The sequence below is a fragment of the Onychostoma macrolepis genome, chromosome 01, assembly GCF_012432095.1.
Source record: "Onychostoma macrolepis isolate SWU-2019 chromosome 01, ASM1243209v1, whole genome shotgun sequence".
Classification (NCBI taxonomy): Eukaryota; Metazoa; Chordata; class Actinopteri; order Cypriniformes; family Cyprinidae; genus Onychostoma; species Onychostoma macrolepis.
In genome coordinates, this window is record NC_081155.1 from 27,368,552 (window position 1) to 27,383,373 (window position 14,822).

General features: G+C 35.1%; 2 protein-coding genes across 17 annotated transcripts in view; one reads left to right on the forward strand and one right to left on the reverse strand.

Moving 5' to 3' along the window:
* Window positions 1-1,002: 1,002 nt before the first annotated feature.
* LOC131540449 (male-specific lethal 3 homolog) overlaps window positions 1,003-14,822 on the forward strand; it is a 223,412-nt gene continuing 209,592 nt past the window's right edge. For 5 of the 16 annotated variants that reach the window (XR_009271275.1, XR_009271278.1, XR_009271276.1 and 2 more), the window contains exons 1-5: window positions 1,008-1,365; window positions 2,231-2,313; window positions 2,512-2,607; window positions 3,320-3,420; window positions 3,570-3,664. Coding sequence is in view for 11 of the 16 variants with exons in the window: in XM_058775292.1 (XP_058631275.1) it covers window positions 1,267-1,365; window positions 2,231-2,313; window positions 2,512-2,607; window positions 3,320-3,420; window positions 3,570-3,664 (474 nt within the window). In the remaining 5 variants the exon portion in view is untranslated. Of the gene's footprint in view, window positions 1,366-2,230; window positions 2,314-2,511; window positions 2,608-3,319; window positions 3,421-3,569; window positions 3,665-14,822 lie in introns of all 16 variants that reach the window. The other 11 variants (XR_009271279.1, XR_009271280.1, XM_058775346.1 and 8 more) reach the window with 6 other exon arrangements.
* On the reverse strand, window positions 3,673-8,818 carry LOC131540596 (uncharacterized). Its single transcript, XM_058775625.1, has 2 exons — window positions 6,011-8,818; window positions 3,673-5,683 (listed from the first exon to the last, which is right to left on the reverse strand). Exons 1-2 carry the CDS (start codon window positions 6,320-6,322, stop codon window positions 5,282-5,284), a joined length of 714 nt encoding a protein of 237 aa, XP_058631608.1. The 5' UTR covers window positions 6,323-8,818; the 3' UTR covers window positions 3,673-5,281.

The window sequence follows — 14,822 nt, forward strand, 5'->3', positions numbered from 1 at the left end:
CTGACGTAATTCCGGTAAAATTCCTACATCTCTTCTACTTCCTGCGGATTTAAAGGACGATTTCGTTTGTGCGCCCCCTGTCGTTTCAAAGAATATCTCAACGGCGAACGCGTCAAGTATAAACGCCTCGTCCGTTTGGGGAGGTGCGCGCGCAGTCAGCGGAGGCTCGCGAAGCGGAGCCAGGCGCGAGTATAAACGAGGCTTTACAGTCTGCAGTTCCGAATCATGACCGGGATCTTTTATAGCTGGACCGCTCCATCTTTCAATATCAAACAATGTCCAAATCCAGCGTTGAATTGGGCTTGTTTATAAAACGTTCGTCAACAAACACACTTGCAAAACTCGTTGCTGGCCCGAAAAACAAACTGCATCCACTGTTCACCTAACGCTGGGTTCTTCGGGAAGCTGAACAAGGTTATCTTTCCCTTACAACCAAAAACACACTTCTTTAGAGACATTTTTCTTGAGCGAGTCCCATCAGCGCTGCTGGATGAAGCGCGTTGATGGGCGTGCTCTTGCTTTCGCTCTGGTCGATGCCCATATAATTCATGACGTCACGAAGAGCCATGATCGATAAAAAAATTCCCGAAACTTGTAAGAAACCTGGAAGTGTGTATTTGGCACAGAAATAGGCCTACTCTGTTATACGTCCAAATCGTTTTTTTGAAACTTTGGCCATGTTTAGCATGAGAATCCAACTCTTTAACAGTGTAAATAACATGCATGAAACAGCATTTGACCCCCCTTTAAATACAAAGATATGTTAAAAGTGCATTTAGTTCATATTCATGGTGTCCTAAAATAGAACAGTTGAGTATACTTAGATGATATTAAGTTTATCTTAAGTAGTACAAAAGAATCATTTTTAGTATATTAAGTACAAAATGGTGCGCGAAAATAGAGCACTTTAAGTATATTATGGAAGTGCACTTTTTTTCACCTGGGAAAGGGCAATATGTCATTTACTGTTACTGTTGTGGAATTGTGTGTGTGTGAGAGAGAGAGAGAGAGAGAGAGAGAGGAGGGGGGGATCATACAGAGAGGAAATCTTACAGCGAATCTATTTCATTTTCGTTAACTTTTTAACGCACTTCTTTTCATAATTACGAATTTCCGAACTCTTAAGCAGGGACTTCCCAGGAGAGCGTGAACACATAAATCAGCTTTCAGCGCGCAGCTCTTACTATCTTCCTCAACGACAAGGTATGCAACGGGTTAAGGAGCGGGGCTTCAGAGTCCTCCTCTCTTGTTCGCCACGATGAACAAATGAACTCTTGGGGAATGAAATTTAAATTCCATAAAGGAGAAAAAGTTCTCTGTTTTGAACCTGACCCATCCAAGGCCAAAGTGCTCTACGATGCAAAGGTAAATATACAGTAAGATCGGGTTGCTACACATTTGTCCTTTAACGCGTTGTTTGGTGTGTTACAGACAGTACAGGTTGCTTTCACGCATATATGTATATTCATTTCTTTTCACATTTCCTCAAATAACGTTACTATTTTTCGGCGCGGTCGTGAAACTGGGAGGGGAGGGGAGGGGGGGTTGCTTTTACAGTTCTTAAGGATCATCCATATAATCAACTTTAAAAACATGTACACATATTAAATTGATCATATTGTGCGTTGTGTGTATTTTCATTTAAAGCCCGTTGCGTTGTTCAGTTAAGAAACAGGAAAAGTTACAGCGTGTTAGCGCGCTGAAGTAGCTAACTTAGCGCTGCATCCGCTCTATCCGAGGCCTCTCCATCCTGTTCAACATGCCCAAATCAAGCAAAAGATTTAAATGAAATGGATCACAGGGGACATGCAACACCGTGAATACTTAGTGCGTAAATATATTGTGTGCTGTCTAAATGTATGTGATTTAAATTTACAGTAAACGCATAACGAAAAAAACCCTCAGCACTTATCTCACTCAGCTTAAGTTTCGCTTCAAATTGTGCGTACTTAAAACGTTTAGAAGAGAATAACATCAATAAATTTACTGTATCAGAGTTACATTAGTAACCCTAAAATAAAATTACGTGCACAAAAATAAACCTAGCTAACTTAGCTACAGTTGTGACGTCCTCATTATGCGCCGCACAGTCAGTCTTCTGCGATTCCAAGCTGGGGGAAGGGTAGAGGATGAATCCTTGCTAGCCGGTAAATGTAATATGTTTTTTGAAATCCACACATTCTTTCGTGGGGAGTCTTAAATTTGTGTTCATTTGCGTTTTGCATTGCAGGTTGTTGACATCGCAACAGTAAAAGATGAGACGGGGAAAAGGGTCCCAAAGTATCTGATTCATTTCAATGGTTGGAACAGAAGGTAAGAGGAGGCCGCATTGTAGGGTTATAATATTATTATGTAATTTTTTGACATTTTAACTGTACAGTGATTTTATTCTTTTTATATAGCGCAGGGAAAATAAAATAAAACTGCTAAACAAAGCCATGCCCAATGCGTTTACTTGAGTGTTGTCACTGCTGAGAATTCGTACTGAAACGTTGTTTTGCTGTTTTTCAGTTGGGATCGCTGGGCTGCAGAGGATCATGTGCTCAGAGATTCTGATAATAATCGCAAATTACAACGTAAACTGGCACGCAAAGCTTTAGCTCGCATGTGAGTCTCAACTCGTTGCTTGTTCGCATTGTTCAGTCATGTAAGATGTTTTTGTCAGATAATGGTAATTCAAATATACTTGATTGCCTTGTTCATGAATAATAACAATAATAATAAAAAAAATCTTGTATCATGGATAGTGCATAGGAGATCTTTAAAGACCCCATATGAAAAATAAATGCATGAAATGTTTTTTTTTTTAAGTTGGCTTTAGCACATATTTACTAGATTTAATGGGTTAGTAAATTTACAAAAAATAAATTCTCTCATCATTGACTACACTTTTGTCGATCCAAATTAATGAGACTTTTGTTCATCTTCAGAACACAGACAGAAACATTTTCAGTATTTGCAAAGTCAGTTCATCCAAAAATTTCAAAAGACTTTGTAAAAGTAATCCTTATGAATCAAGGGTTTTAATTCACGTCTTTTAAAAGACAACTTTGTGTTCAGAAGTTATCTAGGTTCAAAATCTATGTTCTCTCTTCTGGTTAAATAGATTCAGGCAAAGTCAAATACTCAAAATCAAATACTTCCTGGAACAAAAATGTCTCCTTCCCCACAAAATTAGTGGCTGTATCAATATGAAAAAAGGAAAGTATTTGTTACATGTTTATGTAAACTGACATTTACCTACAAGTTCATTATATTGTGACTACTGGAGGCCAATTAGATGCAACAAAATCAGTATATATTGAATTTTTTTGTGAAGGAGGAAAAAGGGATGGAAGAAACGACGCTGTCGTCTGCCAGGTGTTAACCCAATCTTGAAGTCCCTCACTGAAGAGGAAAAGGAGAAGAGTGATGATGCATGTGAGTATTTGAGGTTTACTAGAAATGATGTAAGAACCTAATATGCATGCAAAAAAGAAAAAAGATAAATTGATAAATGTGAATGCTAATCAAACTCTATAAATAAATCTCTGTGTTTCACCCTGCTCACCCTTTGATATTTTTCTCAGCTTTGATCTCGCCATCTGATGATAGTGACGAAGACATTTCAGACCAGGAGTCCTTAAAAAGTGAAAGTGCCTCATCGGAAGAAATGAACAGTATGGTAAGACATTTGCATAACTTTTAAGCATGTTATAGGCTGCTTTAGTACACTGCTTTCCGGAATACTTGATTCTGATCGATCAGTTCTGTGGTGTCGTCATTAGCAACACCGAATACCATTCCACTCATCTGGCGCTTCTTTCACATCTCTTATATCACACAGCATCTCTCTTGTTTTATTCAAACGCAACTGCTATCATCTTGTGCCTCAGTTATATACTGCATTTGGGTCATTCCTTGAAATCGGTGCCTTTTGCATCTCTAAGAAATAATCAAACATAGAATTAATATAACAACAAATAACTTTGCGATTTAAAAATACTGTGTATTCTTTCATCAATATTACATCAAATTTAAGTCAATTAAATATTATTTTAAATAAATTAAATATCATTTATGCTGATAAGGGTAAGGTTTTTGGCCTGTCCCTCACTATGATTTTTCCTTTTCAGCAGGACTTTTAATTTGCAAAATGAAGACAAAATTATATAAAAATCACATTTGCATATTGTTCTAAATACAGTCTCATTGTTAAGCATTGTTTTTGGCATAAGTATACATTTTTCTATAAAATATTAATTATTTTATCGGTGTCCCCTGATTTCATGTCATCCCTGTTACCGCATCAAAAAACCCTAGTAAAATAATGGTACATTCAAGTGACATCAATTCTAGGAGGTTACATCATCTCTCAACCAGGATTCCAACACTTAAAAGTCAAGTCACTTTTATTTATATAGCGCTTTTAACAATACAGATTGTGTCAAAGCAACTTTCCAATATCAAAATAGGAAAATAGTGTGTCAATAATGTAAAATGACCAGATTAAACACTCAATTTTCAGTTAAAAGCACTTCATTATTGAATTCAGAGATGTCATTGTCCAGCTCAGTTCAGTTTAAATAGTATCTGTGCAATCAAGTCGATGATATCGCTGGAAATGAAGTGTCCCCAACTAAGCAAGCCAGAGGCGACAGCGGCAAGCAACCAAAACTCTATCGGTGACAGAATGGAGAAAAAAACCTTGGGAGAAATCAGGCTCAGTCGGGGGGCCAGTTCTCCTCTGGCCAGATGAACCAGCAGTTCAATTCCAACTGCAGTAAAGTCAGATTGTGTAGAGGACTCATCTGGTTCCCGAGGTCTTGTCCCGATGGCCGTCTAGTAGGGCTGCACGATTATGACAAAAATCATAATTGTCGATTATTCCCTTGAAATTGTAATTGCGATTTATTAATGACGATTATCACAATTTACATTGATGTTTTAAATAGCTTTATACCATTGTTTGAAGCAACTGCATGCCATAATTTTAAATAAAAATAAAAAAAACAAGCTGAAAACTGTCTTCCTGAAAAACTTTTATTGCTTTTCTCATTGCCACAAATGTCAACGATACATTGGTTTGGTTTATTTAAATAAAAAAAGTAAAAATATGCAATATGCATGGTGTAATAATGGTATGCTAAAATACTCAAATTAAAACAATGGAAAAACTCAAGATAACCCGTAGAAAGAAAATAATCTGAGTTTGCCTTATCAAGTATTTTGGCCTAGAACACAAGCCATAAAAACACAACATGAAAAGTTTTCAGGAATGAACAACTCCCAAGTTTGACTTTTAAAGATTTTTGGCCAGGAACACAAGACTGTCCACACTTTCAGGCTTTAGGGATGCACGCAAACAAGTCACAATGTTTCCTCCAGTGCTGAATACTCTTTCCGAGGGAGAGCTTGTGGCAGGAATGCACAAATACTTTTGTGCTAACTTGGAGAGAGCTGGGAATTGTTTTGCATGTTCCTTCCACCAGAACAAAGGATTCTCCTCACTATCAACAGCAGCAGAGAGCTGTAGCTCAGAAGTTATGGCCACGGCTTGGAGACTGGAGAGAGATGATGATGCTGGTCTGTGGTCCTCATCCACTTTAAAGAAGCTGCCCAGTGTTTTTTTGGTCGTCTTTAGTGCTGGTGCATTTTGGTCTTCTGCTTCCTCTCTAACAGTCACACTCACAGATGGTTGAGGCTTTTAATAAAACAAAGGCAAAAATTTAGTTTAACTCATAAAATATAATGTCATATACTATTACTAGTATAGTAAGGACTATTCAGTTCTCAAATGAATCTTGACAGCTTGTACTCTGTCTTCATTGACATACTTAAGCTTGAACCTGGGATCAATTGCATAAGCCATGTCAAGCAACTCTTGAGTCTGTGGATCATCATACTTCTCATTCAGGTAGTCCAGGATCTTCTTCTTGATGCATTTTGACAGTTTTGTTACTCCCTCTTTCTCTGCCGAGATTTTATTGTTGAACAAATGAAGAACGGGCTTCACATATGATACACTTACATATTGCTCTCTGGAAAGAGCATCAGGGAATTCAGCAAGTGGAGAAAGGGAGTTGTTGACTGCCCCAAGGACTTCTATATCCTGCCATGTGGGGACAAGGTGTCTGGCTTTTCTGTCCACGGAGAGAACACAAGAAATGCCACACTGTTGTTCCAACACCCTGGCAATCATTGCTTGTTTTGAGCCCCACCTCGTTGGACACTCAGTCTTGAGCTTGTGTTGAGGTAACTTTAACTCTTTCTGGGCCTCGGACAACTCCCTCCTTCGTCTCCAGCTATAGGAGAAGCACCCCACCACCTTTTTTTCAGACATTCAGTGCACGGTCAATCCGTCCATCTTTCAAAGCATGTTCTAAACACACACACACACACACACACACACACACACACACACACACACACACACACACACACACACACACAGAGCTTACTAAAGCTATATATTTTGTTTACAATTAAACAGACATAATTTCAAATTACAGTAACAGAACACAATTTATATTATAGTTGTAAAAACATGTTTATAGTTTATAGTTCACTTATCAAATAACAGCATTATTACAATATATAAAACACTGAAGTTGTTGTATGCTACACTGTTCTATCACTGAATGCATTATAATCCAGGAATGGATTTGAAAACCCCTGATCTGCATATTATTAGACAAGTACATATGATATTGCAATGGCCTAATAATGGTATTATGTGTACATTTTTTTAGATAAATGAATATTAAGTAATAGCAGGCTACTCACCAATTGCTAGGTGCAGCCTGTGTCCAAAACACTGGAGTCTGCTCCACTTATTAATAACAACAGCGTTCACTATATTTGCTGCGTTGTCTGTTGTGACACAGACTTGTTGCTCCTCCTTTAAATCCCAGGCAGCCAGCATCTCTTTCAATCCTTGAGCAATCGCATCTCCAGTGTGATCTTGTGGAAAATAGGATGTTTGCAAGCATCTGCTTTTGAGTTGAAACTCATCAATTTAATGAACTGCTCATATATGGTTCCATAGTTCTACTCGACCATAAATCAGTCGTGGTGGAATAGAACTCTATTTTCTGCAGATCTGATTCAATACTTTCCCGGCATTTTGCATAAAGTGAAGTTAGCGCAACTTGGATGACATATCTCATGTCATATATGGATGACAATAATGGGATGACACATCTCTTGTCCAGTGTGTTTATGAGTCAAGTGTGTTAACCCCGCTTTGCAAACTGTATTGATCTGCGCCATGTCTTTTGCAATGAAATGCGTGATCGCTTCAGTTATCTCATTCTGCCTTCGGGAACCTGCCGGGTATGGAGAAGCAGAAAACAACGATGTTGTGATGGGTGTCTGTGTAGCAGCTCTTGCATCACTTGGTGCTTTTTTCTTCACGCTGAGACACTCCTCATATTACACTCTGTGGTTGAATTTTAAATGGTTGTATAAATTCGTTGTGTTGCTTGATGGTGCAGAAACAGTTGTTCGACATAACTTACACAGTATAACACGCTGCTCGACATCATCGCTCGTGAATCCAAAATAATTCCACACCACTGAAGCTTTTCTTTTCGGTTCTAATGCTTGATTCTGAGCAACACTTGGCAAATTGTCAGAAGTTGTTTCTTTATCAGCACACGTTTACGAAATTAACATGACATGAGATCGATATGCTTCGACAGTGAATCAGGTAGCTGATAAAGACATGCCTAAAAGTTGTGATTCACCTCTCACAACGTGACATGCTCTAAACACGCTTCTTAAGCACGCAGAATAATATACTACTTTTTTTTTTTTTACTTTTTTTTTGTAATCGCGGCTTTGAACGATTACTTAATCGTGGTATCTGTAATCATAATCTCGATTAGATATTCGATTAATTGTGCAGCCCTACCGTCTAGGTGATGAGGTCTTCACTGTGGAGCTGTCTCTGGGGCTCATCTAGGTGTCCTGATCTCCGCTGACGTTCAGGGCTGTAGAGGTCATCTCTAGGTGCTGATCCTAGGGACTGGATCGTGGTGACTGCAGTGACCATCTGATCTGGATAAACACAAGCATGTTTCTCTCACTCCTCTATAATGTTCTATTTTTGATGATTTATGAGGCTTGACTGAGGAAGGAACATCATGCAGTGTCAATAATGTTAACATTTTTAAAAAGTAAACTTTAAAAAAAATTATTTTTTTTAAATAAATATCTCTCTTGTAAAAATATTGATTTTTCTTAATTGATGTGGTCACCCTCCAAAATTAGGATGTTCTTGGTCATCTGAATGACAAATATATAAAAAAATATTTTTAAAAATCCAAAATTTGAAACAATCCCAGTGAAAAGAGGGACTAAAATGCTGTTCATAGATGTGAGAACCATCACATAGTTCTAAATGAACTATACGATATAGTAACACTAGGTAGAAAATAGTCATAAAATAATAAATTACATAATCTGAGATGGCACAATACAATTTCTTGTCATTTTAAGGTGTCTTCATTTCATGGATATTTAAAAAATGTTGAACTTATTAGGGCCTAAGCCAGTAAGGCGCAGGGCCCTATTGATTCCCTCAGGATTATTAGGGCTCAAGCCAGTAAGGCGCAGGGCCCTATTGATTCCCTCAGGATTATTAGGACCCAAGCCAGTAATGCGCAGGGCCCTCTTGTTTTCCTAAGGATTATTATTAGGGCCCAAGCCAGTAAGGCGCAGGGCCCTCTTGTTTTCCTAAGGATTATTATTTTATTTTTTTTATTATAATTTTTTTCAACCTTCCCGGGGGTTTTTGGGGGCCTTAACGTGCTGGAGGCATAACCTTAAACCTCATGAGCTGCCTGATCTGCCTGTCTGTCTATCAGAATGAAAAATAATGCATAGAATCAGCTGAAATTTCTGTACTGTCAGTATTCTTATTTATATATGTATATATGTGTGTACTTTTTTAATAGTTATAGAATATAAAAAGTATTGGTAACAATTTACATTAAGGTCTCTTTGGTTAACATAAGTTATTGCATTAATTAACATGAACTAAAAAGGAACAATATATTTTAAAATCATTTATTAATCTTATTTAATGTTAGTTAATACTAACATTAAAAATATTAATTTTATGTTAATTCACAGTACATAAACTGGTAACGCTTTATAATAACTGCACACTATGAATCATTAGTTAAGCATTAGTATATAGCCAATCCATCCTTTACAAAGCATTGTTCCAGCATTAATAGGCATTAGTAAGCATTTTATAAATACAGCTTATATTTCAGCTATATATATATGATTAATAATTGTATTTTCGTTCTTTATTAATGATCGATTTATAATTTCTAAATTATTACGTTATTTACAAACCAGTTATTTAGGAGTTGTCAGTGGTTTATAAGATCATTTAGAAAGTGTAAGTTTAATGATTAATAAACAATTTAAATGTACATTTAGAAATCTTATTATTTAGACACATCATAATATTGCTCAATGTGTTAATAAATGCTTTATAAACACATATTCCAGCTGTAATTCATGATTAAGTCAGGTAGTTATAAAACATTTAGCAGTTTCCAGCCATCTATTTTTGTGAGCTCATCTAAAGTGAGGACTATTTATACCTTTATAAAGCATTTACAAAGCAGATTTAAAGATTGATTTATCTCCCAAACAGAAAAGTTAAACAAACGCAACACAGAGGGATACAGAACACAGACATATTTTTTCAAGATGCAAAAAATGAAACTGTACAACTGTACACTTGATAAAAAATGAAAAATAAACCTCTGCAATTTCATTGAAAAAAAAAAAGTGTACGGTTTCATTATTTGCATCTTGAAAAAATATTTCTGTTCTGTATCCCTCTGTGTTGTGTTTGTTTATTTTTTCTGTTAGGGAGATAACTGGGCCTTTGAATCTCCTTTGTAATAGATATGCCTAATAAATAAAGAACAAAAAATGTATAGCTGTATTTATAAACTGCTTACTAATGACTATTAATGTTGGGACAATGCTTAATGCTAACCTAATGATTTATATGGTGCAGTTATTATAAGTGTTACCCAAAAAATTACTGATTATTTTTTTTCTGGTGATTAAACAGATGTTTAAAAGTGTCTCTCTCTCTCTCTGTCTCTCACCTACCCCCTGACACTCAACACACACCAACACCCACTCACCCCCCACACAGTCATAAAGAGTAGAGTGATCAAATGTCTGAAAGTTTTTTTTGATTTTCTCTTATCCATAGAGTTTTGTAAACTCATGACACTAACCATACTTCCTCAGAATGACTTTTTGTATGTATATAAAAAGTTTTGAAGTGTTTGGAAGCTGCACTTTAAAGATACAAGAAAATTACTGCTATCTTTTTTTACTGTTACTTTAATGAATCACCATTTCCACACTGTTCGAGATATCCTCAATCCGTCCGCAATTTAAAATCTTCAGTATATTGGCATCATGTTGACACAGTTTGGTGTGAACTACTTATTTCTGCTTGGAGGAGTATTTAATTAGAAAGTTGTCCAGCTTAATAAGAACAATTTATTTACCGAGTTTGGTAACACTTTCAATAAGGTTTCAGTTATTAACATTAACTATATTAATTAGTATGAACAATAATTATATAGCTTTTATTAATGTTAGTCTCTCTCTATCCTCTCACTCTAACACACACACACACACACATAAAGAACAATATGTAAATCTTTTGTAACACTTTTCAACTAGTTTTTAACATTATATAAGTTAACACGAAGTTAACATGAACAATAGTTTTATAGCATTTGTAACGCTGGACGACAAAACCAGTCTTAAGTGTAAATTTTTCTACATCATCTGAGAGCTGAATAAGCTTTCCATTGATGTATGGTTTGTTAGAATAGGACAATATTTGGCTGAGATACAACTATTTGAAAATCTGGAATCTGAGGGTGCAAAAAAATCTAAATATTGAAAAAAAAAAAATCGCCTTTAAAGTTGTCCAAATGAAGTTCTTAGCAATGCATATTACTAATCAAACATTAAGTTTTGATACATTTACTGTAAGAAATTTACAAAATATCTTCATGGAAAATGATCTTTACTTAATATCCTAATGATTTTTGGCATAAAAGAAAAAATCTATAATTTTGACCCATACAATGTAGTTTTGGCCATTGCTACAAATATACCCCAGCGACTTAAGACTGGTTTTGTGGTCCAGGGTCCCATTTATGAATCTTGGTTAATGATATGTTCAAAATTGACTACTACATTATTCATTAAAATTTCTGGTTAATGTACATCAGTTACTGTACCATGAACTAACATAAAGAATTTTTTACTAACACAAAAATATAGTTAAACATATGTTGTTCATACTTAGTTTGTTAGTTTTGAATTAACTAATGTTAAAAACTATTTTATTGAACTATACTAGTTAACATGAACAATAATTATATAACATTTATTAATGTTAATTAATGTTAAGTTAAAAATGTATTAATACATTATTAAAATTTAAAGTTGTATCTTAACATTAGTTTATGTTCTGTGAATTAACATAAAATTAATATTTTTAATGTTAGTATTAACTAAAATTAAATAAGATTAATAAATTATTTTAAAATATATTGTTCCTTTTTAGTTCATGTTAATTAATGTACTAACTTGTTAACCAAAGAGACCTTAAAGTAAATTGTTACCAATATTTTTATATTATATAACTATTTTAAAAAGTATATATATATATATATATATATATATATATATATATATATATATATATATATATTTTTTTTATAATTTGTTTTATTTGTGTATATATATATATTTATATAATTATATTTGTGTGTGTGTGTATATATATATGTATATATATGTGTGTGTAAAAGAATACTGACAGTACAGAACACTTCAGCTGATTCTATGCATTATTTTTCATTCTGATACACAGACAGGCAGCTCATGAAAAATAATGTCATGCCTCCATCTTGTGGTCATCCTTGGTATTACACTCTTCACCTTTAAACCAATTTCAGTGATAGTTTCAAAAATGTATCATTCTCAGGGGCCACAAAACAATTAAAACTAAGCATGTTGCCTCAGAATGACTTGTTATATTTATGTAAAAAGTTTTGAAGTGTTTGGAAACTGCATTTTAAAGATATAAGAAAATTACTGCTATTTTTTTAAATATTACTTTAATAAATCACCATTGCCACACCGTTCGAGATATCTTAAATCCGTCCGCAATTTAAAATCTTCAGTATATTGGCATCATGTTGACAAAGTTTGGTGTGAACTGCTTGTTTCTGCTTGGAGGAGTATGAGTTTATTTACAGCCTGTCTTCTCAAAAAACAAACATTCAAATAAAAATAGCCGACTTCCTGTTGGTCGTAGCTAATGACTGTAAATTAGAAAGTTGTCCGGTGTAATAAGAACAATTTATGTACCGAGTTTGGTGTCTGTAGCTAAAACTAACCCCCCCACTTTTAACAAAAGGCCATTTATGAGCTTTTGCCGGTGTGTAACTATCATTAATACGGATATGTGTATTGAGTTTCATGGAATTCTAAGCATGTTATCTGCCTCAAAATCACCGGAAAAGAATATTCAACTTTGACATATTACCATGGCAACAATATTTTAGATATCAATATTCCCTTCACAGTTTTACATTGGCTGTGTTTTGTCATTATTCTGATGTAGCTTGAAGCAAATCGGGTAAAAATAGGATGCTGAATTCAAAGCATTTTGAAATTGACACATTTCCTGGTGCCAGTTGGTGGCGGTATAACTTTTACTCATAATAGTCACATCTATTCGATCGGCATCATGCAACGAACAAACCCCTGAAGTTTGATCAAAATCAGACAATGTATGTGGATGTTATTAGAGATATCAAAAATCCCTCCGCAATTTAGCATCCCCAATGTCTTGAGATCATGTTCACCGAGTTTGGTAGCAATCGGATTGAAGTCCTCAGAGGGGTATATCAAATTCCAGAGCATGCGCTTTTCAAACAGCCCTAAATAGCTGACTTCCTGTTGGGCGGAGCCTATGACATGTAGCGCGAAAGTTGTTCAGCTCAATGAGATCTATGTGTGTACTCAGTTTCATATGAATACATGCAGGTATGTGTGAGCTATACATCAAGTTTTCAGACTGTGTTTCAGGGGGCACTGTAGAGCCCCTGTGCCACGCCCGGCTCCCAGCCTCTGCGGCGTCCTGATGGCCGCAAATTCCAACGTGTGTGCCAATTTTCAAGAGTTTTTGAGCATGAGACTGGCTTGGGCCCTAATAATAATCCTGAGGGAGACAATAGGGCCCTGCGCCTTACTGTCTTGGGCCTTAATAAAAATAATCCTGAAGGAATCAATAGGGCCCTGCGCCTTACTGGCTTGGGCCCTAATAATCCTTAGGAAAACAATAGGGCCCTGCGCCTTACTGGCTTGGGCCCTAAATATAGCTGCAAGCAGCGATGGCGATGCAGAAAACGCGGACGGAACCCTGGAACCTAGTTTAAAAATGGAATTTACAGTTTAACACGGAATGTCATGAAATTTGTCAAAGTTTGGATGAATTAATCAAAAGTAGGTCATTACACTTAAATCAAATAGCGACATGGACTAGTATCTGTTAATATTAAGCCACAAAAGTTGATTCAAATATGAATCCCGCAGTCCCGCATGTTCTGCGAGTCTCTGTGTGAATGAATGAATGGCAGAAATGCGCGGTTTTGTTTAGGCTACTACATACACTGAAGCGTGTGTGACGCTTGCGGTGATTTCAGCTTCTGCCCTCTAAATGAGGACATAAATACATAAACAACATCTCCAGAACTGCTCTGAGAGTCACTTCACGAACATTTTACCGTTTCATTTGAGTAAACTAAACCAGCGTCATATCATATACACACAGAAATTTAAAGGTATTCACGGCAACCCGTCAAAATAAAGGTTCAGTTTAGACATTGTGCCAGAAATATTTTAGGCTACTATTATTTAGTAGAATGTATGTGATACTACTACTACTACTACTACTGTTTAAAAATATATATAAAACTTCATTTTTTAATAAATAATCACACAATATTTCTTCCATGTTTTAATTTTAAAAGTAAATCCCCTTTATTTAGGCCTAAATCCCATTTATTTACCAAAAAATAAAATGTGTTTAAATTTCATTAATTAAAAGACAAATTAAATTTGGGTGAAACTTGTTTACTGTTTTCCATACTTTTATTACTTGTGGAAAACTTGAAACACAATTTTAAATAAGCATAAAGAATGGCATTGATTTTTGTACATTTTAATTTTTGTTTGACTTAATTAATAAAAATAGTTTTTTTTTTTTTTTTTAATTAACATGTTTTTCTGTGGTTCCGAATACAGAAATTTTGGTACTGTGACAACACTATGTAGCATAATATCACACATCTAAAGTCAGACCATTCTATTTTTGCCTTAGATCTTGAAATCATGTTTTTTTTTTTCTGTTTATATAAGGTTAAAATACATATTTTGCCTCTAATTTAACTAAGGTCTTCTAAAATGTGATTCCATTTTTTTTTTTTTTCTCATATCGCGATATAATATCGATATCTGGACAGTGGAAAATATCGTGATATGAATTTTAGCTCATATCGCCCACCCCTATTCAAAACACAGCCGATATAAAACTCTAAAAGGATTTGTGATATTTAAAATACTGTTGCCATGGCAACGTGTCAAATTTGAAAATTCTTTTCAGGCGATTTTGACTTTACAGGTGCTGGTCATATAATTAGAATATCATCAAAGTTTATTTATTTCACTAATTCCATTCAAAAAGTGAAACTTGTATATTATATTCA

Excerpts from the sequence above, each read along its gene's own strand:
- LOC131540596 (XM_058775625.1), bottom strand. The coding sequence starts at position 6,322 with ATGTCTGAAAAAAAGGTGGTGGGGTGCTTCTCCTATAGCTGGAGACGA. Across the intron at positions 5,684-6,010 it reads CTCTTTCCAGAGAGCAATAT|CCTCAACCATCTGTGAGTGT; the intron begins GTAAGTGTATCA and ends TTTTATTAAAAG.